Raw genomic sequence first — 26,258 nt, forward strand, 5'->3', positions numbered from 1 at the left:
AGAACGTTCCAGAAGAAAGGAAGCCGGATGACGGTGGGAATATCACAGTGTTTCAACTCATCCTTAGCTTTATGATCTCTTAAATGGTAATAAAATGAGATAAGGTGGAAAAAGTCTTTGGGTCCGAAGAGTTTCGCCATTCTGACACAAGACTTTTCACAGTCGAGCGATTACCAGATCACAGGGTTAATTTTGGTGGCGTGCATGGGGGACGGCATCTAAACGGCGCATTTATAAAGGCTTTCGGCCAGGACGGAGGTAATTGCGGCGCTGAATGTGTTTCCTTGTCAATGCTGCCGACACGTTACAGGAGAAAGTGGGCTTAATATTGGACTTATTAACATTTCAACATTAGGTCAAATGTAAAATGGGGGACACAGGAATTAAGTGACACTTTAAATATAGACCTTGAACGCTAATAGCTTCCCTTCAGAGAGAGCATTTACTTCTCAATATTCAAGGCCACTTATGTTGGGTGTACAAGGCCTTACAAATGGCTTTTTAAATCTTAATTTCACTTAAAGCTTTTTCGCGTATACATACATACCACATCATGATTTACTCAACCTTTAATAATGTGTCTGTGTAACAAGAGTATAGTTCAGGTTCTGGACACATTTTTTTGTTGTTGACTCAAGTATGCACATCAGAAATAAGCCATGTTTACAAGCATCGATATTTCACTCTTAGGAGTGGTTTCCCAGACAGATTAATTCAGTACTAGGCATTAGTTATATTAAGACATTTAAGTTTTTACAAACATACCTTACAAAAAACAATACCGGTGTGCATCTTGAGGCAAAGCAATGGCACTGATATATGTTAAGTGCAATGTGTTTTTAAATTAAGGCAGCTTAAACATCCATTTTGGGAAACTGTAATTTGCAATTACTGGATAAAGATGTCTAAAAAGAATTTTATTGGAATTATTGCACTCACAAATATACACTGCTATTCAAAAGTTTTAACACATTACTCATTCTTCATATTTTTCCACATTTTCAAATAATAGTAAACTCATCAAAACTTTTACTTAAGGAATTATGTTGTAACTAAAGACATAAAAAATTAATTGAAAACACGTGATAGATGTAACCCTGGACCACAAGTATATTTGTAGCAATAGCCATAAATACATTGTATGGATCAAAATGGATGATTTTTCTTTTATGCCAAAATCATTAGGATACTAAAGATTATGTTCCATGAAATATTTAGTAAATTTCCTACAATAAATAATACAGCAAAAATGTATTTATCATTAATAATATATTGCTAAGAACTTTATTTGGACAACTTTAAAGGCATTTTTTTATATTTAGAGTTTTTTTGCACCCTCAGATTCCAGATTTTCAAATAGTTTGTAGGGGCTATTGTCCTGTCATAACATGAATAAATTTTTGGTAGCACTTTACTTGAAGGGGTGTTCATAAGACTGACATGCCTCCTTCATAATCATGACATGACACGTGCAATGAACATGAAGGAGATTTTATGCACGTTTATGACAACTGTCATTAAGTGTCATTTGTTCAATTATGTCATTTTTAATGCGAAGATGACACTGTTTGAGATGTCTTTGTTATGAAAACTTGACATTAACCAATACATCATAACTTGTCACAACAACTTGACATTACCAAGACAACATAACTCACCACTTTTTACCAGTGATACAAATTGAATTTGTCATTTAAATTTCATTAAGTGTTAATATATCTGTCATATAGACGGTTTCATTGGACGCACGTGATACACGTCTGGATCCGAACCTTACTTCCGCTTTCATTTTTTTAATGGTCTGACTAGTTGCTTAACTGATCTCTTGAACAAATGCCTCGTCGAAAATAACAAATGTGTTGGTTTCCTAGGTTATCTATGTGTTGTTGTTTTGCTTGTTATATAAATAAACTACGTTTAAAGAACTTTGTTGTTATTTATTCTAGGCGGAGTTTACCGGAAGTTACGTGCGGACCGCGACAGCCGCTTGTTTATGTTGTTACTGCTGAAACCGTCTATAGTTTTATAATTTCTCTTGACCTCAACTACAGTGGTACAAATATAATTTGTCATTTAAGTGTCATTAAGTGTTAATACTCTGTCATATAGTTTTATAACAGCGTCATGAAAATTCTTAAAGGAATATTCCATTTTCTTAAAAGAAAAATCCAGATAATTTACTCACCACCATGTCATCCAAAATGTTGATGTCTTTCTTCGTTCAGTCGAGAAGAAATTATGTTTTTTGAGGAAAACATTTCAGGATTTTTCTCATTTTAATGGACTTTAATAGAGCCCAACATTTAATACTTAACTCAACACTTAACAGTTTTTTTTCAACAGAGTTTCAAAGGACTCTAAATGATCCCAAACGAGGCATAAGGGTCTTATCTAGCAAAACGATCGTCATTTCTGACAATAAAAATAACAAATATACACTTTTAAAGCAAGTAAAAGTAAAGAAAAATCGTTTCGAGGAGGGGAGATTAAAGTTTTTGATTAAATATTTTTAAGGGCACATGAATTTTTAAAAAGTAATAAAGCTCACAGACAAGTCATTTGTAAAAATACTACAATATAATTTTTTTTAAATTTCAATTTCACTTGGATTTTAAGCGATTTTTAAGAACATGTCAAACATGTTTTAAACCTTTGACAGTACTGTATGTGTGTATATATATATATATATATATATATATATACAGTGAATTTTTACCTAGGAGTTTTCTAGGTCTGAAAAGCTATTTAAAAATGGTCTAATTGTCTAAGTGACCCCATAAATCTCTCCTATACGGTACTGTCTGTTGGTCATATAATCTTTTCGTATGACAAAAGACAACAAGGAATCCACGGTTCGCAATGCAGGTATGAACATATTTATTACACAGTAAAGAGTACAACAATACCAGAATCATACTGCAAAGATTCACAGACTGACAGACCATTTACTACAGCCCCCCAAAATGAGAGAATAAAATAAAGAAAACAGATTAAACAAGAAACCACAGTTCTGACACAGTAGACTCAAAAACCCAAGAGTATACCGAGAGACCGCAGCCTCCCAGTCCACCTTCACCTGTGGTTCATGTTTCCGTTAAGTATTGCACAACGACTTTCATGAGTTTTTTTCACAATAAAGATTTCGAAGAACCCTACGACTGCCCATCCCTGAACCCACCCACCACTTCACTTTGTGTTTCCACCGTCCCTTTTTAACCTAAGGTTTAATTCAGTTGAAAACGCAAGAACACCTCACGCACCGGCAAGCGAAGATTGTTCACTGCGTGAACCCCCATAAACATGAACCTACGAGCGGCCTATAGCGTGTCTCACAACAAAGGACAGAAACGGGTAGAGGGGGGGTGCAGGTGAAAAGGAGGGCGATTATCACATTTCTCATCTTATTGAATTAAAGTGTATATCAAATGAAGTCATCTTTTTACTTTGAGTTGTCATATTTACAAACTCAAAGCGATCTGTACGACTTAAAGGAACGTAAAAAAGTGTTTTTTTTTTGTCATTTTTATCTTACGTATTCTATTCATCTTACGTTTTTTTCTCATGAGGTCTGCATTGTTACCAAGTAGTGATATGGTTTACAGCTGTATGAGCTTTACCTTTGGGTTTAAGTCTTGTTCTCAAGTGCCCATTTGGTTTGACTAGACCAGCGTCCGCTCGGCGACTGGTGCTCCTAACATGCTGTCAGAGGTAGAGTGAGACTTTTTGCCACCGAGGAAAAAGGTCGTAGCAAAACAGACGTACAAGCGTGGGAAGGAGAAGGAGGCGTCCGCTTTGCCCGTGCTTAATTTTTTTTATTCAGGTCGCCCTGATCACTTCACTTTATATACGTTTTTCTCAAATACGCAGCTTTTGTGAAGTTTAGGACAGGCGTCTTACACCTTACTTTTTGGATTATTTAACCATAGCATGTACTGTAGACACCTCCCGAGAGGTCAAATACGCAGCGTTTAGCACCATGGTTTTGGGGCGAGAGCTGTCGAAGTGCTTATATAGTCCTCGCTTCCTCTCAAGCCATTTTCGAGGTTTTGTCTTGTTTGTTTAGTTTCAGAAACAAACTGTTTCTATCTAACATGGCTTTATATCATGAGCTGAAACACTTGAACGTTTGGTTGCATGCGTCGTTTATGAATGCGAACAGCTTCGGCCGGGCTATTTCGAGTACGTCGCCTTTTCACGAAGAGTCACGGAAGGGAAAACATCAAAGATGAAATTGTTGTAAAACACCTCAAACTTTTGGATTATTGCTCAATCATTCAGACCGTCTCGTACGTACGTGAACCCTCTTGCCTCGAGAACTGCTACATGGTTTTGTGTGGCTTCTTCTCCCATGCGAGCTGAACCAGACGGGGAGATTTAAAGGTTTTCGGATGGTATTTAAAACCTGCTTAATGTTTCAATAAAAGAGTGAATATTTGTTGTTCGTTTGGATAAAATCAGGTTTTGGTCCTTCATGTCTGTCTTTGGCTGTCTTCCATGTTAATTCTTTTGTAATACTGTGTATCCTGGTGCTCTGCAGTGTTAAAGCTGTCTATTTACCTCTGCATTTGGAAAGTTAGTGTCTTTTTTTGTGCATTTTTTTCTTTTTTCTATAAAACAAAACAACATATACCATAGCGTTCAGTATGCATGTGCATGCGCTGTCCTATTCAAAGCGAACGTGTTTGCCATTATGTTAGGAAAAAAATGTCAGTGAAAGCAGATTGCGATACCTCTGTTTTGTCGTTTTCCATTTTCTTTTGTTTTTTTAACAAGAAATAAAATCGAAATCACAGATATGTAACGAAGCACTCCAAAGATAAACCGTGAAGTGACGGGAAAAAACTGCCAAAAGAAGCATGCCAAGAGAAATCGTGACAGTGCAAATACATTTATGTACGTCCCATGTACAAAAACATTTATGTTAGCATTCCATGTAACATGCTAGATCTCAGAAAAAAGATTCGAATGATACTGAAGTAGCAGCACTGAGATAGCGTTTGTCTTTCGAGGACAACGGGAAAAGCGTCCGTCTTCTTTTAAGAGAACTACAAGGGGACTACCACAAACACACACGAATAGAAAAGCAGCTTGCGAGAGAGAAAACAAGAGAAAAGATGTTTCGCACCTAGAAAGCCTAGAAAGGTGAATCGAAAAGTTGTGACTGTGGTTTAAACTATTATGCATCGTCACAATTGTCCAGCACATGTACAATAAATAACGGCACAGGACACGAGTGTTTAACACAATGAGATCTAGAAGAAGCAAAAACAAGGATTGATGGAAGGGTTAGAGATAGGCAGGACGGGATCGGGCCGTGATTTATGAGTAATTTCTCAGCCCTTTGTTTCTCCGGCGGCTGTCATGTAGTGAGGACGTGACAGTCCTGCTCTGGTGGGCTGATGACTTCACTTCCTGTTTGGAGTGCAAGAGCGCATCGTTCATTACGCTGTGTGGTGTTCGACATCCAGCACGGATCTGATCTGGTTCGCCCTCCCATTCCAGCTTTTTATATTTCTCAGACCATTGACCTGGATATGATCTTGCAGAAGTCAAGAGGGATGAACATCTGCGTTCCTGCTGCACATCTGCGGAGTTCAGCTAGTGAGCCGGAAACGCCGTCCGTCGTTTACTCCACCGCGTACGACGCAGATGCCCTGCGTAGCGTGTTTATTTCTCTATGATGTTTGTTTTCGAATCATATGCTTACATCAAATATGAAGTATCTCCTTGGTTTTTCTTTGTTTAAAGTGTCTTTGAATGAGGTCAAATAGTTTCCCAGCTACTGGATAGAGAGCTTTGAGAACGTAAAGAAAGAAAAAGGGAGGTCCCAGCTGTCTATTTTCTCATCTTATTTACATGAATGTATACGAGAGCCACAACAACAATAAACGACATCACCGACAAGAATTGATAATAAATGTAGTAACAATAAAGAACGACGAGAATTTAAAACAAAGAATATCTTTGCGTTCTCTATCATGGCAAGTCAATATGACCTGAAATGGACCTCCTGTAGGTGATCGCCCTAAGAATAGTCTTTTCTCTCTTTGTTAGCGTGCTAGCGTTAGCATATTTGAGCGAGTGAGGCAGGTGAGTCAGTCCCCGGCAGGCTGAGGCATCAGAGTCAGTTTCGCTCAGACTTTAGCGGGGCGTGGTCTCTATGGCGGAGGGCGTGCCGGGTGTGGCAGAGCGCGGGGTGGCGGCGGAGGGCGTGTCGGCGGGGCTGCCGGCCCCGCTGCTGGGGGTGGCTGAGGAGCTGACGGTGGCGGGGGTCTCTCCCTGCTGCTGTGCCTGCAGGGTCTGACCGCATACGTGGTGGTGCTTTTCCCAGTCCTTGTGCTGGCAGAAGGAACCGCAGTATCGCGCTGTGTTGCAGCCGCTGCAGGTCTCGCTCGCTTTGCGTCCACAATTCCAGCAGCTCTGTGCAAAAACAGGAAAGGGTGAAGGTTAAATGACATAATATTTTAACTGACAGTACTGATATTTTTACATAAAGAATTGTTATTTTAAGCTATCACCATTCAGAGCAAGAAATAAAGTAAATTACAAGTTAAAAGCTACCGCGGTAGAGGCGGCAAAATGCGGTATTTGTGCGTAGTTGGACGCTTGAACATTTCAGTTCACTCACGTAATTCGCCCGGAAATTCTTGTCATGGGAGGGGCTTCTGCGACTCCGCTGAGACTCCACCACTCCGCTCGCTTCCTGTAATCTCTTCACTACTACAGCAAGGTCCTGATTGGTTTTGGCGGCGCGGATTTCAGCCGAAGTTCTGATTTTTCAAATCGCGTGTTTCCCGCGGAAACTCTCAATTCGCGCGGAACGTGGTACATGTGCTAAGCGCGACACGGATGGCGTGTTCCACGTGAATTGAGCGTTGCCGTGCAGCAGGATGCCTAAACGTGTCTTTGCATTGACTTAACATGTAAATCACTTGCGCTTGCCGCGTCTACCACGTCTGGTGTACACCCTGCCTTAGGGAGCGGCACACCAAAGCTTTTATGCCATGGGCAACATATGTTTTCAATTGTTTCCAATGGAAGCGCAGCTTTTTAATTTTTTTTAAAAAAGCTGGCATTTTTTCCGCACTGAGAGTTGAAAAATCACAGTGGAGGAGGGGCGGGACAAATATCAAAACAACCAACTGGCGCATCGTACAACGACTGATAAACAAAGCAGAAGTATCACAGCAACCAATACGCTCAGCTGAAGACAGCTGGCAATCTGCTGAAATAAAGCTGTTCACCGGGCAATTTCAGCCATGTAAAAAAGCTTTGGTGTGCAAGCCCCCTTACTAAAAAGATATGACTCGAGAAGTTAACAATAGAAGAATTATATTATCGAATCATGAACCAGATATCATATCCCCAGATACCTGTTGACTCTCAACGCTAAAATAAATATCAATCCCAATCTGTGCTCTCCGTTCCATGGGTATTATCCCAATTAGGAAATAATAGATGTACAGACCTTTGAGAAAACCAAGTGGAAGTCTCGGCTCATTAACAGCAAACATTTCCCATTTGAGTGTACGTCTAAACAGAGAATTCTGGTTTATTTTTCTTAGGATCTCCCTGCTTTGAAAACATTGAAATAATGAGCTAGCTCGGGGAAAAAAGTAAAACGGAGTCATTTTACCCAGTTCCACATGGAGCTACGTGAGGACACATTTGTAACAGGATAACTACATAGCGCTCGGAGATGGCGCAGGCTCTCAGGTTACCAGTGTGGCCTCTTTGTGTTTGTCTCCAGGCTCAGAACTGCAATTATCACAAAGTCCTGAATGCGTACCAGAGACGGAAAGCCGGAGAGTTAAAATCGGCTACCGACGCAATCCTCCGGGGAGAAGTGTGCGTAAACACGGCTCGTGCAATTAAACTCAGATGCGTGCCGCCTTTCTCTGCTAACTGATTAAACAAGTCGTCCCCCCGCTGTGCCCAGACACTCGCCGCTCCCTTCCCAATTTCCCCCATCCAAATCAGAACCACCTTAACTGTCCACATGTTTCATTTAGAGGAGGAAAACCTTGACTCTTGCCTGAGGTGATAAATGCAATGTTATATCCCACAGCTTTGCGAGACACAGGCCTACATGAGAAATTACGTGGGACACCTTTTCTATACAAATTTCCAACCATGTTTCCATATTGAGATCAAACACAAGTCGTGGAAATAAAACAAGCCAACAAACTGAGACAAGAAATCATGTCTAGGATTTAACAGTTAAAGAGGATCCATCAATCCCAAAGATGATATCTAATGCAAAATAAAATAAATTATGGAATACATTACCATCCAAATGATTCATTGTGCAGCATTTGAACACTGCAGCTGTTCAGTAACAAAATAATGATGTGCAGTAGGCGTACAAGCTGTTACCTCACTCGAATCCTCCTGCTGGTTGATGACTGACAGCGCGTCCTCCGCCGCCTGCCTTTTGGCCTCGGCCACCGTGCGCTCCATCTTGGCTCGTTCGGTGCTGATCATCTCATGGGCCTTGCGCTCCGCCTCCGACACGGCTTTCTGCAGTTCGGACATGGCCTGCCTCTTCACCTCATTCACAGCTTCTTCTGAAGAGAAAATGCAATTCAATTTTAGGTGCCCGGGAGCACAGACTACAAGCCTTTTGCATCATAAAGTTTTCTCAGGTAAAAAAACATTTAAAACATGCTTCATGCTTCATCTAAATTAAAATTTTACTGGAAGCTGAGGTGTGTAAGTTCTGCGAGCACGAGTATTAGAAGTGCAAAAAAAATTATAATTAAGGTGGATTTATCAGAAAAATTTTGTAAATAATTTTTTGGTATTTTTACGGAGCCCCTAAGGGGACATGGAGCAAAAATTAAATAAAGTTGGTTTTGCGTGCGCACGTGAAAATATTGTGTGCTCACATGAAACTTTCGCGTGCTCACATGAAACTTTTGGGTGCGCACGTGAAACTATTACGTTTAGAAAAACTTTCGCTTTCATGTGCACACGCTAAAGTTTCACGTGCACACACGAAACTAAACGTAAAAAAAATCTGCACATAAAGATTTTGCGTGAGCACATGAAACTAAACTTTGATTTTTTTACTCCAATGTCACGTTAATGTGCTATTATGTTGGTGATATTAGTGGTCGCAGATATTACACAGCTCACAGCTTTCAATAAAACCATATAGTAGAAATGTTACATGAAGTTCATTTTGAACATTTTGTCCCGATTAGGCATACTGATATTTCCAGCCTGATCTCACAAGAATTCGTACTGTATGTATTTTACAAATTGGCTAATTCATATGAATTTGTACGAAGTGAACGGTACAAAAATGTATGATTATAAATAAAATGAATACACTCCGCCCAGCCCCAACATCACGGGGCAACGCAAATTGTACAAAAACATGCAAATGTGGGTGAACGAATTTCCACCTCGAAAAAAGGTACGAAATGCTTTGAGATCAACAATCACATTGTTACCTCTCTGAGGGAATGAATAAATAGCTTATCCATAACCAACACATTTTCATGACAGTTCGTACGTATTTTACGGGATTCGTATAAATTTGTACGACCACACTCGTATGTTTTTGTACAAGTCGTGTTTGCTCCTGTGACGTTAGGAGTAGAGGCGGTGGAAGGTGGGATTTCATTATTATTATTTTTTTATGATAATCGTACGTTTCTGTACTATTTACTTTATACTGTATGAATTAGCCAAGCTGTAAAATACGTACGAATTCATGTGAGATCAGGCTGCTATAACTGTCTCTATATTTAGACTCAAATCCGAGAGTATAAATAAAAATTTCAATGAAGCTGCCCACCTACATTACGTCATTCTAGTCAAATTTTAAGAGAATTTGTGTATTAAAACTTAAAAATATAATTTGCAACTAACTGCATAGCACTATGACCAAAGAGTATATAATCAGCTTATACACTGTAAAACCTAAAAGTTAACTCAACTCAAACCATTTAAGTAAACCAGTTGCATTCGTTTTAAAACACATACATTTGAGTACTGTGAACCTAAACAAATTGAGTCATATGCAGTTATGCACCTATATTTAAGTTCACACTACTTAAATATAAGTGCATAATTGCACATGACTCAAGTTCACAGTACCTAAATGTATGTGTTTTAAAACTTAAATGGTCTAATGCAACCAGTTTACTTAAATGGTTTGAGTTAAGTTAACTGTTAGGTTTTACAGTGTATTTGACAATTTGTTTGACAGCCTTATGATTCGCTGATCCACTATACAGTATTTCAGTATTCAATGTGCCAGAATTATCAGTTAAAACAACAATAAAAGATGTTTATTCATCCATACCCAACAGGCTAAAAAGAAAGTAACTACACTGATAATTCTGGCATTTTCATAATGATTTTACCATGTTTAATTGATTAATCCGGGGTTTCATTAGAAACATCAATTTATATCTGAATAGGCTTTAGTTGGGTTAGCTGAATAGAAATAAACAAGCAAAATGGTTTGTTTCACATCAAAGCACCAATTTGACAGAAATGCACAGAACAGATTACAGATAATCCTTGATATTTCTCTCTCTGAAGTACAAATGAATTTCTGTGTACTTGTACTTTATCTATACATTTTACATTGTTATCCCATTAACCGTAAATACTTCTGGCTTAAAAACTTAAGAGCAGACTAGGGCATTATTTTGTGTTTGTTTGTTTTCATTGTTCAGGGCTGCAGCCTGACTAATTGCATATGCAAATCGGGCAATTTATATTTAAATTATGCATTTCAATTGCGCCCCAAAGGCCCATGCAGATCAGGATATGGCACTGTGCAAGAAAAGGGCTTGAATATTCATCACCTACTGTACACAGTCTTTCTGAAAAAAAGGCCATTCACCTTTTACTACATTGCAAATGAATTTTCTGCAATAACAAACGTGTCATTACTTTTCTCTCGGTTAGCGCGACCGTCGCTAGAGACATACGATGGCGCATATAAATTCATAATAGACTCTTAACCGTCATGTCCGATAATGCTTCAGCTCCTAGATCTGCAGAAACGGATGGTGGTGGTCACATAGACCCTCCACCCTGGTCTTAAATATGGAGGATTATAAAGCCAGGCGCATTTTCATCAGAATTGGACTGAATTTCGAAACCACAGCGGTTTGTTGCACAAATTCGCTCTTCTTTGCGAGCTGAGGTCACGGAAAATGCAACACAATTTTACTGCATTTCTATTTCGCTCTTCAGATGGATTTTCAATCTGTTTATGGTGGTGCTGCAATGGCGGAATATTCCCGGTGAAAAGGTTTGTTTGCTCTTATTAAGACCACACAGCAAAGACAGGCTGCTTTAACAGATGCGTCTGTCGCGTAATAGCGGGCAGAGGCCAAGATAAACAATCTGCTGTTACAAAATCCATCACTTGTCATATTTCACACAGATCAGCTGCTCTTTAAACAAAGCCTTTTAATATCTTTATCCGTCTTTTAACCAGCTCCTCCGCTGTGATAAAACAGAGTGCCGTGGAGAGCCGGGCAGCTCCTGTTGCACGGTTAATGGCAGAAGTGCTAAAGTGCTGGAAAGGCTGGAAGCACTTATGTGTCCTGTTCAGCCAGAGCAATAAAAGAGCTTTATGATCTGACATCACTGCTGGAATGTGTGGAGGCGCTTACAGTGAAAGCCAACCGCTAAACTGCCCATCGCAGGGCTTACACAACATTACACAAACACAGACATACGTTTTTCATTGTAGAGGAGTCTGGAAAAGTCATATTTTTGTGGTTAGACGGTAGGAATGCGAAATCTTTTTTGTTAATGGTGGTTCAAGGTTAATTTTTTAAAACTGATATATATATATATATTTATAGTAGAGATCTAAAAGACAGCCTTTTTCATTTATTATTATACTGGTGTACTGATGTTTATTTTGTGAAATTTTTAAGCCTTGCCTTTGAAATTTGCTTAGTGTCTCAGTTTTTCACCGAAAAAGTTACAAATTTGAGTAAATACGGAGGAAAAGGAAAATAATAATAGTGAATGACTTTGGCAGACTTTATGACGCAAGCAAACACAACACCAAGGTGCCCGGAATAATCTAGAATATGTTTTGGGTATAATTTTTCAATAATGTTGTATTTGTTCATATTAGTTAATGATTTAGCTAACATCAACTAACAAAAAGCAATACATTAGTTCATGTTAATTTAAGAATTTACTAATACATTACATAAAAAGTTATACAGTATCTGTTAATATTAGTTTATGCACAATGAACTAACATAAATAACTGTACACGCAAACTACTAATGCAGTATTAATTATTTTTTGCAGAATTGGGCATGCCTGAATTTAAAAGACCCACATACATTTTGGAGTAAACAAAAAAATTACAGAAAACTTTATTTTTAAATAAATATAGTTTTAATTTTGGACCCGCCAGTGGAACCCTAGATTTTAAGGGGTTTAACAATAAATGCTGATACTAATGTTAACAAATTAAGAGTTTGGTTTCAAAACTAAATAAATCAATTTTTTCTATACCAAGAAAGTGACAAGATGAAAACCAATATTTTCTGTTACAAACATTCACATAGCACCTTTATAATAACATAAAAAATTCAAATTCTTAATTAGATTTTTAAAGATTTATTATAAAAACTGATTATTTTTTCCGCAAAATGCATCAAATCCACAATTAAAAAAAAATGCTATGAATCTATTGAATCAATCTATAAATGTGCATTCGTCTTTGCCATGTTATATTCATTTAGATGACTAGTGGTATACACTGATAAAAAAATAAACATTAATGACATTAATCAAAACATAAGATCCCCTTGGGTCAATGTGTTAGCATGACAAAAGCTTGATGCTGTCGGGAGAACAAGCTAAAGCTGACATTTTTTCATCGCCCAAAGTTTATCAATGCCATCAAAAGTATTATTTTGTTTTTGTTTGTTTGTTGATCACAAAGTACAAAGTAAATGATAAAAACTAGGATTCTGTGTAATCAATGCGTCACCATTGTTGTTTACAATGCGTGGAATGGTGCGCTGTGATTTGTTGAGCGAATTTATTGCATTCTGCAGAGAAGGAGGACTGCCGTTTATCGCATTTTGGGAAAAAAGGGAGAAAAGATTACAGAATATCACGGTGGATATCGAATTTTGCATAAAATTAAGGATTTTCTTTGTAATACTGACCTGATACAATACTAATTTTGATGGTAACAATTTTTTTTAAATGGCATTTATTGCGTTTTGGAACCAAACTCTTCAAATACAACCATATTCAAAAGTATTACAGTGTCTTTTGTATTTGACACAGTTACCTGACTTACTGATTACATTTCAGAGAGCTTGTAAATCATAGTCAACATTTGAAAGAGCGCCTTTTGAATGATTTAGCTTTGATTTTTTATGTGTGTGTGTGCATGTTTAAAAGAAGCAATAAAGAGAGCATGCTAACCAGCTTTCTTCCAGATCTCTTCAGGTACGTATCCAGATACAGGCCTGTGAAGAAGCTCCCTGTGGATGTCTGGAAAAAAGAAAAAGATGGAGTCAGTTTTTGATGTCAATTCCTAAACCAGAAGGCTGGTAAACGGTTTGACACGCAGAGCGAAATCAGTCAAAAAAATCCAGGGGTGCTGATCGAATTTTGGCTTTAAAGGGATAGTTAATCTCAAATAGGAAAATTCTGTCATCATTTACTCACTCCCATGTTGCTACAACCCTGTATAAGATATTTTGAGGAAAGATCGGAACCAAATCAATAAGCTTCCATAATAGGACAAACGATTAACGATCAATCAATATTATTTTCACATTTTTGACTAAGCGGCTTTTACACAACATATACACAAATAATCTATAAAACATGTTAAAATGTGATTAGAGATTATTGATGCACTTCCTTTTTTGAACATGTTATGTACCTAAATTGTTGCCTTCTTGACTGGCGGGGCTCTGCTGTCTGGACTGACTGCTGCTGGAGCTGCTGGTCTTCTTCAGGTCTTCAGCATCGCTGTAACGACGGATCCAGTAGTTGAGCTCCTCCCTGTCTGCCTCCTGACACCTCCGCAAAACCGTCAGGGAGCGACGTGTCTTCTCCACCATATCCATGATGCAGTTCAGGAGCTGTGGGGGAGACACAGGCACAGTGTTACCAACATGTCATTACTCTAAACTAAACAGACTAATTTAGATATAAAATACCAGAAGTTTCAGACTGAATAGTAATTACGTTTATAGTCACTAAAACACACCCAGATGAAAATACAATAGCTTTGAGGTTGCCCTTTAATAGCGTAACACATTTTGGTGTGTCTTTTCTTAACATATATCAAAATTTTTCTCCTAAAATCCTAACATGTAAAATGTGGCAAAAAAGCATAACATCATGTTCATATTGAAATCTTTCCCTTTACAGACTTTGATATCTGCAAAACTGATAGTTGGTGACATTGTTGAGGTGTTAAAGCTTCCTAAAGTCGACAAACATCTGAGAGCCTTAACTAGACCCCTTAGCAGAATCTCATCCCTTTGTGATTTTTCTTCCCTAAGGGAATAAACATGCAAGCACACAGAAATGCGCTGGCAAACACATTTTTCATTTTGTTTCCACACTTTTCATGTCATGTTCTCTCTTACATGCAAACACGCACACACACACGCGCACTGGATAGTAATAAAAATGTTATTACTTTTCTTACATGGTCAAGGTGCTTCCACTCTTCTGCCCATTCTCTGTCTGTGAGTCTGTGATCTATGACTTCCTCTTGCCGTGTACTGCCGTGCATCCCTGAGACAGAGCACAGAGAGACAGAGCATGTTAAACGTGTTACTATTTGAGCCCTGATTCTTCATTTCTCTTGCTTGCCCTCAGTGCCGTGTCGTGCCCGTCTGTTTCTCAGCCATAGCTCACTCGCTCCCTGACATCCTCCATCGCTCACGCGCTCCTCATTCCTCTCACGCCCTCATCCTTCACTCGGATCACCCGTGCTGCCCGCGGGCACGCTCGCACCCTCTCCCCATGCGGCACCAAACAGAGCTGCCAGGCTCACGTACTGTATATCTCCTGCATATATCACCTCCTAACGCGCCTGAGTATTTTTAGCACATTTAAGCCTGATATAGCGTGTTGGTTTTATGTAAACCTCAAATCATTTTAAAAGGAGTTTATGTTCCTGATCTGACTAAGACTTGCCTGATTTAACTCCGAAGACGGTCATTTTGAGGATTTTGATAATGCAGACATTGGGTAATACAGAAATTGAAAAGGCAGCTTATACTGCATGTGTTATTAATGTGGCATCTTAGGAAAGATTAGATAGATAGATAGACAGACGGTTATGGAAAATGTAATTAGTTTTACATTTATGGCTCTAACAATCCAACGCTATCTCACGAGAATTTGTACCTATTATACAAGTTGGCTAATTCGTATTAATTCATACAACCACATTTCGTCGCTGTCCGATGAAAACCACGTATGTCCATTTTGAGTTTTTTCGACGGATTGAATGTCCAGGTTCATTTCCGTATACAGTATGCTTCACATATCTAAATGTCCAATGAAAAGTTGTGAAATCATGTCAACTGATTTTTCACGTATATCCATTTGGTGTCAAAGCTGTCAATCACGCCGCGTATCTCCCGCCCTTTGGAAGCATCTCACCGGTCTCGTGAAGTTTCATCGAAGCTCAGCACTGGATAGTCGAATAAACATAGCCTGGTGAGACAATGACTTTCCTTCATCGAGGTAAACGTTTCCCCCCTGATGCCAGACGTACGTTTAGGGGTGACAAAATTATGGTAGGACTGTGCAAACAAAGTATCTGTCTAGCATTACCATGTCAGTGTATTGATTCATTGTCCCTTCATAGTTTGCAAGAGACATTTAATACATTTATAATTAATATTAAATAAACTAAGCATATTTAATAAACTAAGACGTAGGCTATTTAATAAACTGAACGTATTCATCTGTCAATATGAAACGGGACTTGGCCATTCTAATTAATGATCGGAAGACGCGTATCGACCACCGTTACTGTTAAATATGCACGTATGTCCATTTAAACTCAAATTTGGTCAAATGTGGATTATATCATTACACTGGCAAGAATATGGTTACATGTGAAGATGCCGTACCAAGTATGACAACGCTACATTCAACTTTTGAAATACGGTGTTTTTTCCCTTCCTGAAAAGTAACCGTTTTGGACATACATGAGTTTCATCGGGCAGCGACGATTTGTACGTTTTGGTAAGCTTTGCCTTGACCCCTGTGACGTTGGGGTTAGATGCGGGGTTAGGTTTGATTTTTTTTATGAAAATCGTACGTTTTTGCATGATTAACTTTGTATGAATTCATAAAACATTAGCTAACTCGTAAAATATGTACGAATTCTCATGAGTTCAGGCTGAATAATCCAAAACCACCCTCTCTTACCCAGAGGTCGAGGCCGGTCACGGATCTCACGGTGGTTGGGGTGGCGGTAGGAGTCTCTGTAGTGGTGTGCGATGGCCATGTCGTCCAGGCGGTAGTGCTGCGGAGGGGGCGGTGTGGGGTGAGGCAGGCCGTTGGGCTGGTAGGAGAGCCCGTTGGAGGGACTGAAGCGCTGCCCAGGGCTGATGGTGCAAGGCCTCTTGCTGGGGTGCTCGGGGTGGAGAGGCTCCCGCTCAAAGCCGTTCTCTTTGGTTCTAGATGGCAAGGAGAAAAATCCAGAATGATTAAAAAAATTAAAGATAAAAATACTTTGAATGAACATATCAATTTTTGGGGGCAATGCATTAGTTTCTGTAATGTAGTGATTTGGTTTGGCTTTCATAGATTCTTGGATTTAGCATCCTAAAGGGGATCGCACAACGGCCGCGCCGCTCCGTTCTAAAAAAATCAAACACATTGTTTTCTATGAGTATATGCACACCGGCGCCGCCAGGTGGCGCCTGTCCATGCCACCCAGCTGTGACTCAGGAAGTTGCTCAAATCCCGGTCGGGCCACACAGCGCCGTTCACTACAATAGTTTAACATTAAATAACATCATATTTGTCCCAAATCGTTAACGATTAACATTGGCTGCTAACGTATATTTTGCATTTTGAAGTAGACGCTATCTGACGAAGCTCGCACTATTTAATGTGCACTTCCGGTTTACAATACCTCAGAGTTGTCCTAGACGCGACTCGACGCGGCGCTGTGCTGCGCGGCTGGTGTGCGATCCCCTTTAGAGGACAGCCTGTATTGCAAGTGATAAACAACATGAAATAGAATATAGAGAATTCTTGAATTATTTTTAGGACTAAAGAACTTTTCAAGTGTATTAAAATCAACATTTCAAATGAATTGATTCTCAAAGATGACTTTTCGATGCTACGTAATGTACTTTCCTCCATACAATGTGAAACTGCTCCTGTGGCAGTCAGAGTCATCTTCTGAAAAGCAGTTACAAAGCTTCTGCTAAGCCCCTTGTTGTCAGTAAAGGGAGGACCTGAGTGAGCCCACATAAGAGATCTGTGCTTACAGATGTCAGTCAGCGCCGCAACCCCCTGGGGTCTCACATCGCTCTGCCCTTCACTTTCATGTGTCACGAGACCAGGTATTCATAGACACCAACACTTCTGTGGGTATGCTTGTGTGAGTCGCCCCATGTGGGCTGGGAGGTAGTCGGCCTTCGGTTGCCTCTAAAAGAGACCGAACTTCCTAATGAGCCGCTTTTATGAGCTGCTAATGCGCATCCATCACCGTCCATATGCTCCTCAAAAGCAACCTCTCTCCTCCACCCACACCTCTACAACACAGCTGCATTTATTTTACCCCCGTCTCATGCATTTTAATGCCAATTCTAATTCTGTCCATTCTTTGCGAACTCGTGCTTCTGATTCGGGTAAGAGCTTGGTGAGATTTTCAAGTGGTTTCATCATTATCATGTGTCCGGCATATTAGATGTCTTTCATTTTTGCATTTTTCGATTGAAAAAAATCACAGGCTTTTCTGTAGCTAGACTGGTAGGTAGAGAATGAAGGATGGGTTGGATTCCCAGGTAATGCATAGTCTGCAAAAATGTAAAGCCTGAACGCACTGCATACTGTAAATGCACATTTAAGGAGCCAACGAATGCATTGAAATAATGTGTTAAATTGTTCCCTGATATCTACATAGAAGTTATGCGGTTTAAATAAGAAATGTTTTACATGTCTTTTACAACATTTAGGATTGAAATGGTCCATTATTACCTTATTTGAAAGAGTCATGAATAATAATGTTGAGCTCTGCTCTGATTGGCTGTTTCTCAGAGCAGCTCCTTTGAGTAGCTCTGTGTGTATGTAAACAGATCTTATGTTTGAGCCTCTATCAGATGAAGATGCAGATTTTGAGGAAGAATCAATTATTCGGAGATTGAAAATTTACGTTTCTGAGTGGTAAGTTTGTATTTTTTGCGTAAGAGTTTCAGGTCTGCGTTGAGATCGGCCTGTTTCCCAGCAGTCTATTGCATGCAAAATGCTTACATACACTCTTAAAATGCTTGTGTTCAAACAACCCATTTTGTCCCTATCTAGACACATCTCTGCGTTATTATTAAAACAACTTTTTTGTGTTGTTTTAACACAAAATGACCCATAATGTGTTAAAGGGCACCTATGGTCCGATTCACGTTTTTAACATTTCCTTTGGTGTGTAAGTGTGTATTATTACGTTAACGATATGCAAAAGGTACAAACCCCAACAAAAATGTATTGTATGTGTGCATAAACCACGCAAACACATTGCATTATACCAAATACACAAAATGACAAGCAATGTTTTAGCAACGAAATAGGTACCCTTTAAATAACATAACACAAAAATATGAAAAAAATTAACACATACTTTCTTATGGTGCATTCCCACCATCCGCAGTAGAGGATGAACCTCATTTTAAATTCACTTTTTTTTACTATACTAAATGTATAGGGGTTGCACAGCACAATGGAATATTTTATTCAAATAAGTCTCGGCACACATTTCTCTTCTAAATGAGGAGCACCGCACCACCAGCGCTTTCTCGGGTGCATTCTAGCCGTATTTTCCCAATCCTTTGATATTAATTAGACTGAAGTGACCGTACATTGTGCTCTGTGATTAAGGACAGCATAGTTCCCTTTCAAATTCCAATATTGCTCTCTCTTTCACCTCCTTATTGTGAGCGCGCTGAGCCGAGCTAAGCAGAAACAGAATCGCTTAGCCAGCCGTATCTGAGCTGACTTTCATCTGTATGTGTTATCAACTATGTCCCCAGACTCACCCAGCCATGCATTAGAGATGATGAAAAATGTGCTGTTATTAAAATAAAAGAATAGACAGATTTAAAAAAACAAGAATAAAGTACAGAATATAAGGCTTTAATAAGCTGAGCTTATATGTATTATGTTAGTTGATATATTAAAAATGATATTTTAGAGCTTTTGGTTGACATATAAAAGCTTTTTTCTCTACTTTGCTTTGGGTTTCTGGTGCTAACCCTTAGTCATTTCATCTAAGTGAGGAACGGGAAGTCACTTTCCTAAAAGAATAACATATTATCTGTCTGTCTCTGAAGTATCTTTATTCTCCAGATGTGTCTGGTTCCTTCAGGTTCTGCTCCATTAAAAGGAACCGTAGACTTTCCAATGGTGCATGACAATATAGACACTCATAACCTGCTGACACATTTCTATTTGCCTCCAGCTGTTTTCAAAAGTATTTATTCCAAGTATATTTTATGTTTTATTATTTAGGTTTATGCAGTTTGCAGGTAACTGAAAGAGACCAACCTTACCAGACTAAACAAAGCGTCTAAGCTAGATGTAAACACTTTTTCAGTAGTGTACTGGAAAGTAACAGGAAACAAGTTTGATGCCATTTTTGCTTGTTTTTACAGAGATGGCACTCTGAAGAAAAATATTTTAAACTTTTAGGAGCGGTTTCCTAGACAGGGCTTATCCTAGTCCCAGACTAAAATGCATGTTTGAGCTGTTTTAATTTAAAAACACCTTCTCCTGTTTAATTTTAACATATTTTGTTGACATTGTTTTGTCAAGATGCACATCTGTAGTGTTTTATAGGTATGTTTGTAAAAACATCTTAAATCACATAATATAAATAAGGCCTATTCCTGGATTAACCTAAACCCTTTCCGGGAAACCGCCCCTTACTTTTTTAGCATAACTAATAAAATATTCACTATAGTTCATTAAACGCATGCATGTTGTCTCTGTTACACGCTTGAACCAAAGTAAACTTCCAGTCTGTATTTTTTTATCGGTCTGGCTATTGGCTAGATCTCACGAATTTCCGTGGCATTCTCACGGATTGGTTACTCAACTGTTTTGTCCTGTTTCTTACCATTGTCGCTTCGGTTTAGGATTAGATTTACATAAAATGACATCCTTACCCAAACCAACTCTAACCCCAACGCCAGGCGACAATTGTTTAAAATTTAGAAAATATAAAAGAACAAATCAGAAAAAATTGTGTAAACCAATAGACGGTTTCATCAGACGCACGTGATACACGTCTGGATCCGAACCTTACTTCCGTTTTTTTTTTTTATGGTCTTTTATGGTAGTTACTAAACTTATCTCTTGAACGAATGCCTCGTCGAAAATAACAAATGTTTTGGTTTCCTAGGTAATCTATGTGTTGTTTTTTTGCTTGTTATATAAATAAACTACGTTTAAAGAACTTTGTTGTTATTTACTCTTAGCGGAGTTTACCGGAAGTTACGTGCGGACCGCGACAGCCGCTTGTTTATGTTGTTACTGCTGAAACGGTCTATACTTAAAGTGACATCCTAACGCAAACACCAAATCTAACCCTAAACCGAAGCCTCAATGGTTTAAAAATAGGAAAAAGCAGTTGAGTGACCAATCCGTGAGAATGCCACGGAAAAGAAAGTCCACAGCAGGGCCACAGAAAAATGCGGAGATCCGTGAGAATGCCACGGAAAAATGAGCAAAAAATTCTGTGACTATCCCATGGAACTTTGAGAAATTATGTTGGGATAAACTAATATCTGAAACAAATACCATGACGAAAATAAAATTTTTGGTTTAATAAAGACATGGGAAAATGTTGAACATGGATCAAAAGGTTTGGCAGCCAGGCAAGAATTCAAATATACATTCATTTTACACAATAACAATAGCTCAGTATAATGGTTGATACGCATTAGATATAATATATAAAGGTAATTTACTTGTCATTTATTTTCTCTGTTATAGGGAATACACTACTGTAAAATGTTAATTCTATGTGAAGGTCCACCGGAAGTTGCGTTTAGTTCGCAAAAGCCAATTGTTTATGTTGTTGCTGCTGAAACCATCTATAGTAATAGTTATTCAGATAGATTTTATTATTTTAAATGAGGCCTGAAATCACAAAAACAGTCTATTTTAAGCCGACTACTACTGTTTGAGCTTGTCATTATTCATTTGACCTGGCTAACAATCAAATGGAAATGATATGAGTACTGATATGAGTTTATAGTGAAGGCTCACCTGTCAGGCGTCCTCCTCTTGCCGTTCTCATTAACATCCATCAGAAGTTCAGATGAGTCAACAGGTGAGGTGGTGCTGGTGTCCAGCAGGAGCTGCTCGTGTTGGGCGAGATATTGAGCTGGGTTCTGCTTGGCCAGCCGTGCACAGTGCACCAGCTCCCTCTGTAGTAATGGCAGGTTGGCCTGTAGGGGGAGATAGCGGTCAGGCTGTGGTAAAGAGACAGACTTGCAGTATAATCACAAACTTGTCCACAAGGCTCTAAAGCCATTTTTGTTTACTCATTATTATCATTACAGGTACACTCTTTTGAAATAAAGACACTCTTGTGCAGTTTCAAGCAGCACTCTATTGTGACCCGAACATGCATTAGTGCCCGGGCCCTTGATATAAGCAATCACGGTCAACATGGAAAGTGACATCTTCAAAGCAGATGGTTTGGGGGGAGCAACGTTCGCTTTCTGTCTCTAACTCATTTCCGCCACGTCTAAGTCGTGATTGCTGGCTGGTTTGGCTTTCTCCGAAAGCACTCGGAGGCCTCGCCACTTCAAAGACATGCGGAGGACCATTTTCACGGCAGATGAAAGGTTTTCCCGAACCCCCATCCGGGAACAGTCGGACTATTGCTGCATCCAAACAGCACAAGGTGATAGTAGAGAATGATGCCTATTTTTTCTCTTTGTGCTTCTCTGTCTCCATTTCTTTGTTTTCTTTCTTTCTCTCTGGCCTGTGACTCTGATCTAAGACTATAATCAGACGTGTTTCAGCTCTGAAATATTCTTCGGCGCTCTCCCACAGTGTGCCATTTCAGTGATGTAGTGTCTAAAATTAGGACGAGTGCTGTGATTGAATGCTGAACGAACGTTCGTACACGAAGTGCTGCAAAAAGCATACACAGATTAAAAAGAAAAATAATTATTTAGATAAATGTTAATGTTGATAGCGGAGATTGTTTATAAGGAACATCCTGGTCTCCAGCTGTATAAGGTCTGGTTGAAGTTTGCAATGATAATTACCAAAAGACAGTAAAATTGCTTTGACCTTCAGTGACCTCGTAGTAAGTGACAGTTCACATGTCGTGCTGTGAATAATGTATTTTAAGATGACCAAGTGCAACATCAAACAATCCAATTTAAGTGATTTTCAACTTTGTATAGGAAGAAAACAATAATGTTAATAAAAGTAAAAAAAAAAACATTTATTAAACAAATAATTCATGAAATAATTTGTTTTTACACGAAGTGAAAGCAACACATTTCACAAGAGTTGTATTGCGAACAATTTACACAATAATGAGTTTGATTGATTTGTAATGGAGACTCAATGTTTTTATAATGCAATACCGTAAACACAACTCTGTATTTATGTTTATAGGTGTATAAACACTCGCAGCAATTTGACAACCGAACAAAGCGTTTGGTTTGGTTATGTCAAAGGGTGTTCTCCAGCCCTCTGCTGCTGTGTGGTCTATTAGCGCACAGCTAGTTGGAAACTAGCATATCAAACGCAAGCCGCAAAGCAGTTTGCCACGTATGTGTAATCCTCGCTTCCTCTCCACTGCTAGCTGCATGTGGCGAAGCGTCGACTCTGTCACGCTGAGTACGTCTCTGAGCAATGAGCCGCGGAGCCGCAGAGGAACCCGCGTGCTTACGGGCTTTATGGAGCCTGCTAAACGAAACGTCGGCCAAATTTATCCAAATCCATTTAGAGAAATGACAAACAAAAGCAATCGACACAAAGGCCGTCATCTGGCACCGAGTCCGAATTACATCATTAACATGATGCGCTCTGCCCTTCCTGTAAACGCTCGCGCGCAAACACGGCTCTGACGGGAGGGTCGCTAGACGACATTAGCCTAATGAAAAAACGCTGCTAATGCACATTGTTGCAGCTGCGCTTCTGCACACTTATAAAAGCCCCTGTTCCCACAGCCATATGGTATTTGTCATTAAAGGCCCCTTTGAGGAAAACCACTAAAATTAGACGAAAGGGAGAAAGGGAGCGAGAAAAAAACACAAGTTGCATCTTTGATAACACTCCTCCTGACTGGATGATACAGTAACCATATGGTGCGGAGTTGCGGGGAGAGAGAGAGAGCCAGGGAAGTGTCCCTGTACGCTCTTCTACATCCGTCATCGACCGGCTTGAGCCCAATTTCTAGACATGCAGATGCCCAGGACAAGCAGTGGACAAGATGAAATGCCTGTGAACGGTGAGTGCGGAGTAAACTACACAGATTGGATCCATCGCTTATTTCATAATTACGAAAAGGAATATGGAGAGAGTCAATGCACAAGGGAACAACGGGGGTTAGATAAAAAGGGTGGAGAACGGGAAGCCTAGAGTGCAACGCATAATAGCTGTCATTTATGAGCAGATGAAAATGAATGGCTAACGATCGAGGGTGGACGGATACACCAGTTACCATATGGATCAAAGCTCGTGAGAATTGAATCTCAAACACGTGTCCTTTTCTCTAAATGGCAAAAATTAAAACATTATATATTCAGTCTCCAAGCAACAATTTCAATCTCAAACAAGATAATGAAAATATGCAATGTATAATTCAAATAAAATTTCCTTACTTGAAAGAATAATATGCACTGTGTGCTTATTTGAACATCTGTGTTATGTGCTCCAACATAAACACATCTAACTAAAATAAGAAGCACGGTGACAAATGGGCGGCGGAGGGGCCAAAGGTTGATGCTCTCCCATATGCTTACAACAGCTTGTCTCACTTTGGTAATGGTTTCAAATGTGCTCTCTGAAATTTAGTGTGAGAACACCAACTTCAGCAAGTATCCCTAAATAGACGCATCGTGCTTGGAGACAAAGCCGTGCACATCATATTCACACTTTTTAAAATATTTACAAAAGACATCCCATTGAGCAGGAAACCCAATGCTTTTCTGCTCGTGTAGCCATTTAAAGCCTTGTCCGTGCGTTAGAAGTAAGGGATGAAAACATTGAGAGCTAATGGATGAAATATGCACATCTGTGTCTCGGTTGTTTTAATGTCTTCCAGATCGCTCGCTTGTGCAATACCTTCAGAAACGGGATGACAAAAGGTCGGAGTGGGAAGTTGGTCGCTTCTTGCAGTTTGGAGTGGAATTCCTCAATGGTTAACGTGGAGTTCTGCAGGGAGAGAAAAGAGCGAGTGAGTGAGAAGAAAACGCACGAATACATGTGGAAAACATTATGCGATAATATTACTTATTGGAGGCAAAACTATATCCTGCTGGAGATTGAATGATTTGAAGGCTTTAATGGGAGGCATATGGACGGCTGTGGCGTAAGTCCACGTATGGGGAAGTTTGATCTGGTGGCTTTTACATGTGCGAACACTGACCGCATCATCGTTGCTTTAGCGAATACACATGAACACAAACACATAGATAATAAAACAACATGCATAGGGGTGCGCGAAGCAAAAACTAACGCGGGGTTAGTTGTGACACGGACTGTTTACATTGTTGCACAAGGTTGAGCGTTTTGTTTTTCTGGTCTTTTTTCACGCTACGTAAAGATTATAAGAAATGTATGTTTTTCCAGAGAGTTATTGTTGAACGAGTGTTTTGGTGGCATCTAAGTAAATTTTTTCATCATATGTTTTTTTTTTCGGTTTCTAAGTTGGGTGTGTAAGATACCAAATCCAATGCTATGTCATATTAATCAGTGTCTTGTTGACTAAAACAAAGCATCGTTTTGAAATATGTCTGCAGCTCTTAGCAACTTTTTTGGTGGGCTTGAAAATATTTTGACCCGGCGGGGTTAATTGTAACGCTGTGTTACAACTAACTCCTCAGCACTTATGATATGAAAACCGCTAACATTAGCATAATTCTTGCTGTTGTTTTAAATATGCTACACATGAATGATTGCTGGCTGTCAACCAAATAAATGTGCCTGTCTTATCAAAAATCTTGTGTCAAATTTATTTTTGTTCATATCTTTAATATTGATTGAATAAGGGCATGTCAAAGATTGAAATTTTAATGATATTAATGGCTAAAATCAGACTTTGATTTTCATTATCTCAGAATTTGATTTTGAAACTGTAGTATGGTTATTACAGACTGGGTCACATATAAAAAAAATGGTTTGTCCTAATTGTGCTGATTTTTCTCACATATTTAGACATTTGTATCCATTTATAATCGAACTATTGTTAGAAAAGGGCTGGATGAATGAATACAGTGTGGATAGCTGTCTATTAAAGACAGATATATAAACAATATCCACTTCAAGTATATAGACAAAATTGTATTGACATATTTGCCTGCAAACTTAATTTTAGCAAGTGTTACAACTAACCCCCGCCTGTTACAATTAACACCACCTATGGGGTAAGTTGTTACGTTTGCACTTCTGTCAAGTTTGGTGTAATTGTCCAAGAATGGTAAGTACTAGAAACAAACTTCAAATGTTTATTTGTAGCAGAGATGTGTGTGTTGCTTGTGTAAAAATATAATTAATCAAACTCAAATATTTTTTGAATTATTGACCCAAAACCAAAAAGCGTAAGGTTGTGCCCCACTCGCCCCTATATATTAAACGAAGTCAGCGACGACGGAAAATATACAGTTTAAAAGTGGTCCGTGTTCGCTACTGAAACGCCACATATCTGGTCCCCCGTAGTGTAAGAAAGTAATGACTAATTTCTATCTCTCCTGCTTCTGCTTTATTCTCCTTTTAAAAGACAGATAGGACGCTGACACTATTTTCAAGTTTCTTGATGTTATTTCTGAGCGAGCTAGCACGAGGGA

At 39.1% G+C, this 26,258-nt stretch overlaps 1 protein-coding gene across 3 annotated transcripts in view; it reads right to left on the reverse strand.

Annotated features, from left to right (window-relative positions):
• Positions 1–2,853: 2,853 nt before the first annotated feature.
• Positions 2,854–26,258, reverse strand: part of runx1t1 (RUNX1 partner transcriptional co-repressor 1) — a 57,051-nt gene continuing 33,646 nt past the window's right edge. For 2 of the 3 annotated variants that reach the window (XM_065292691.2, XM_065292686.2), the window contains exons 4-11: positions 24,538–24,627; positions 21,493–21,674; positions 16,426–16,676; positions 14,675–14,772; positions 13,907–14,108; positions 13,441–13,509; positions 8,377–8,567; positions 2,854–6,420 (exon numbers count right to left, since the gene is read on the reverse strand). In XM_065292691.2, coding sequence (XP_065148763.1) covers positions 6,142–6,420; positions 8,377–8,567; positions 13,441–13,509; positions 13,907–14,108; positions 14,675–14,772; positions 16,426–16,676; positions 21,493–21,674; positions 24,538–24,627 — 1,362 coding nt within the window. In that variant the 3' untranslated portion in view covers positions 2,854–6,141. The remainder of the gene's footprint in view (positions 6,421–8,376; positions 8,568–13,440; positions 13,510–13,906; positions 14,109–14,674; positions 14,773–16,425; positions 16,677–21,492; positions 21,675–24,537; positions 24,628–26,258) is intronic. The other variant, XM_065292699.2, reaches the window with a different exon arrangement.

This window comes from Paramisgurnus dabryanus, chromosome 19 (genome assembly GCF_030506205.2).
Source record: "Paramisgurnus dabryanus chromosome 19, PD_genome_1.1, whole genome shotgun sequence".
NCBI classification, from domain to species: Eukaryota; Metazoa; Chordata; class Actinopteri; order Cypriniformes; family Cobitidae; genus Paramisgurnus; species Paramisgurnus dabryanus.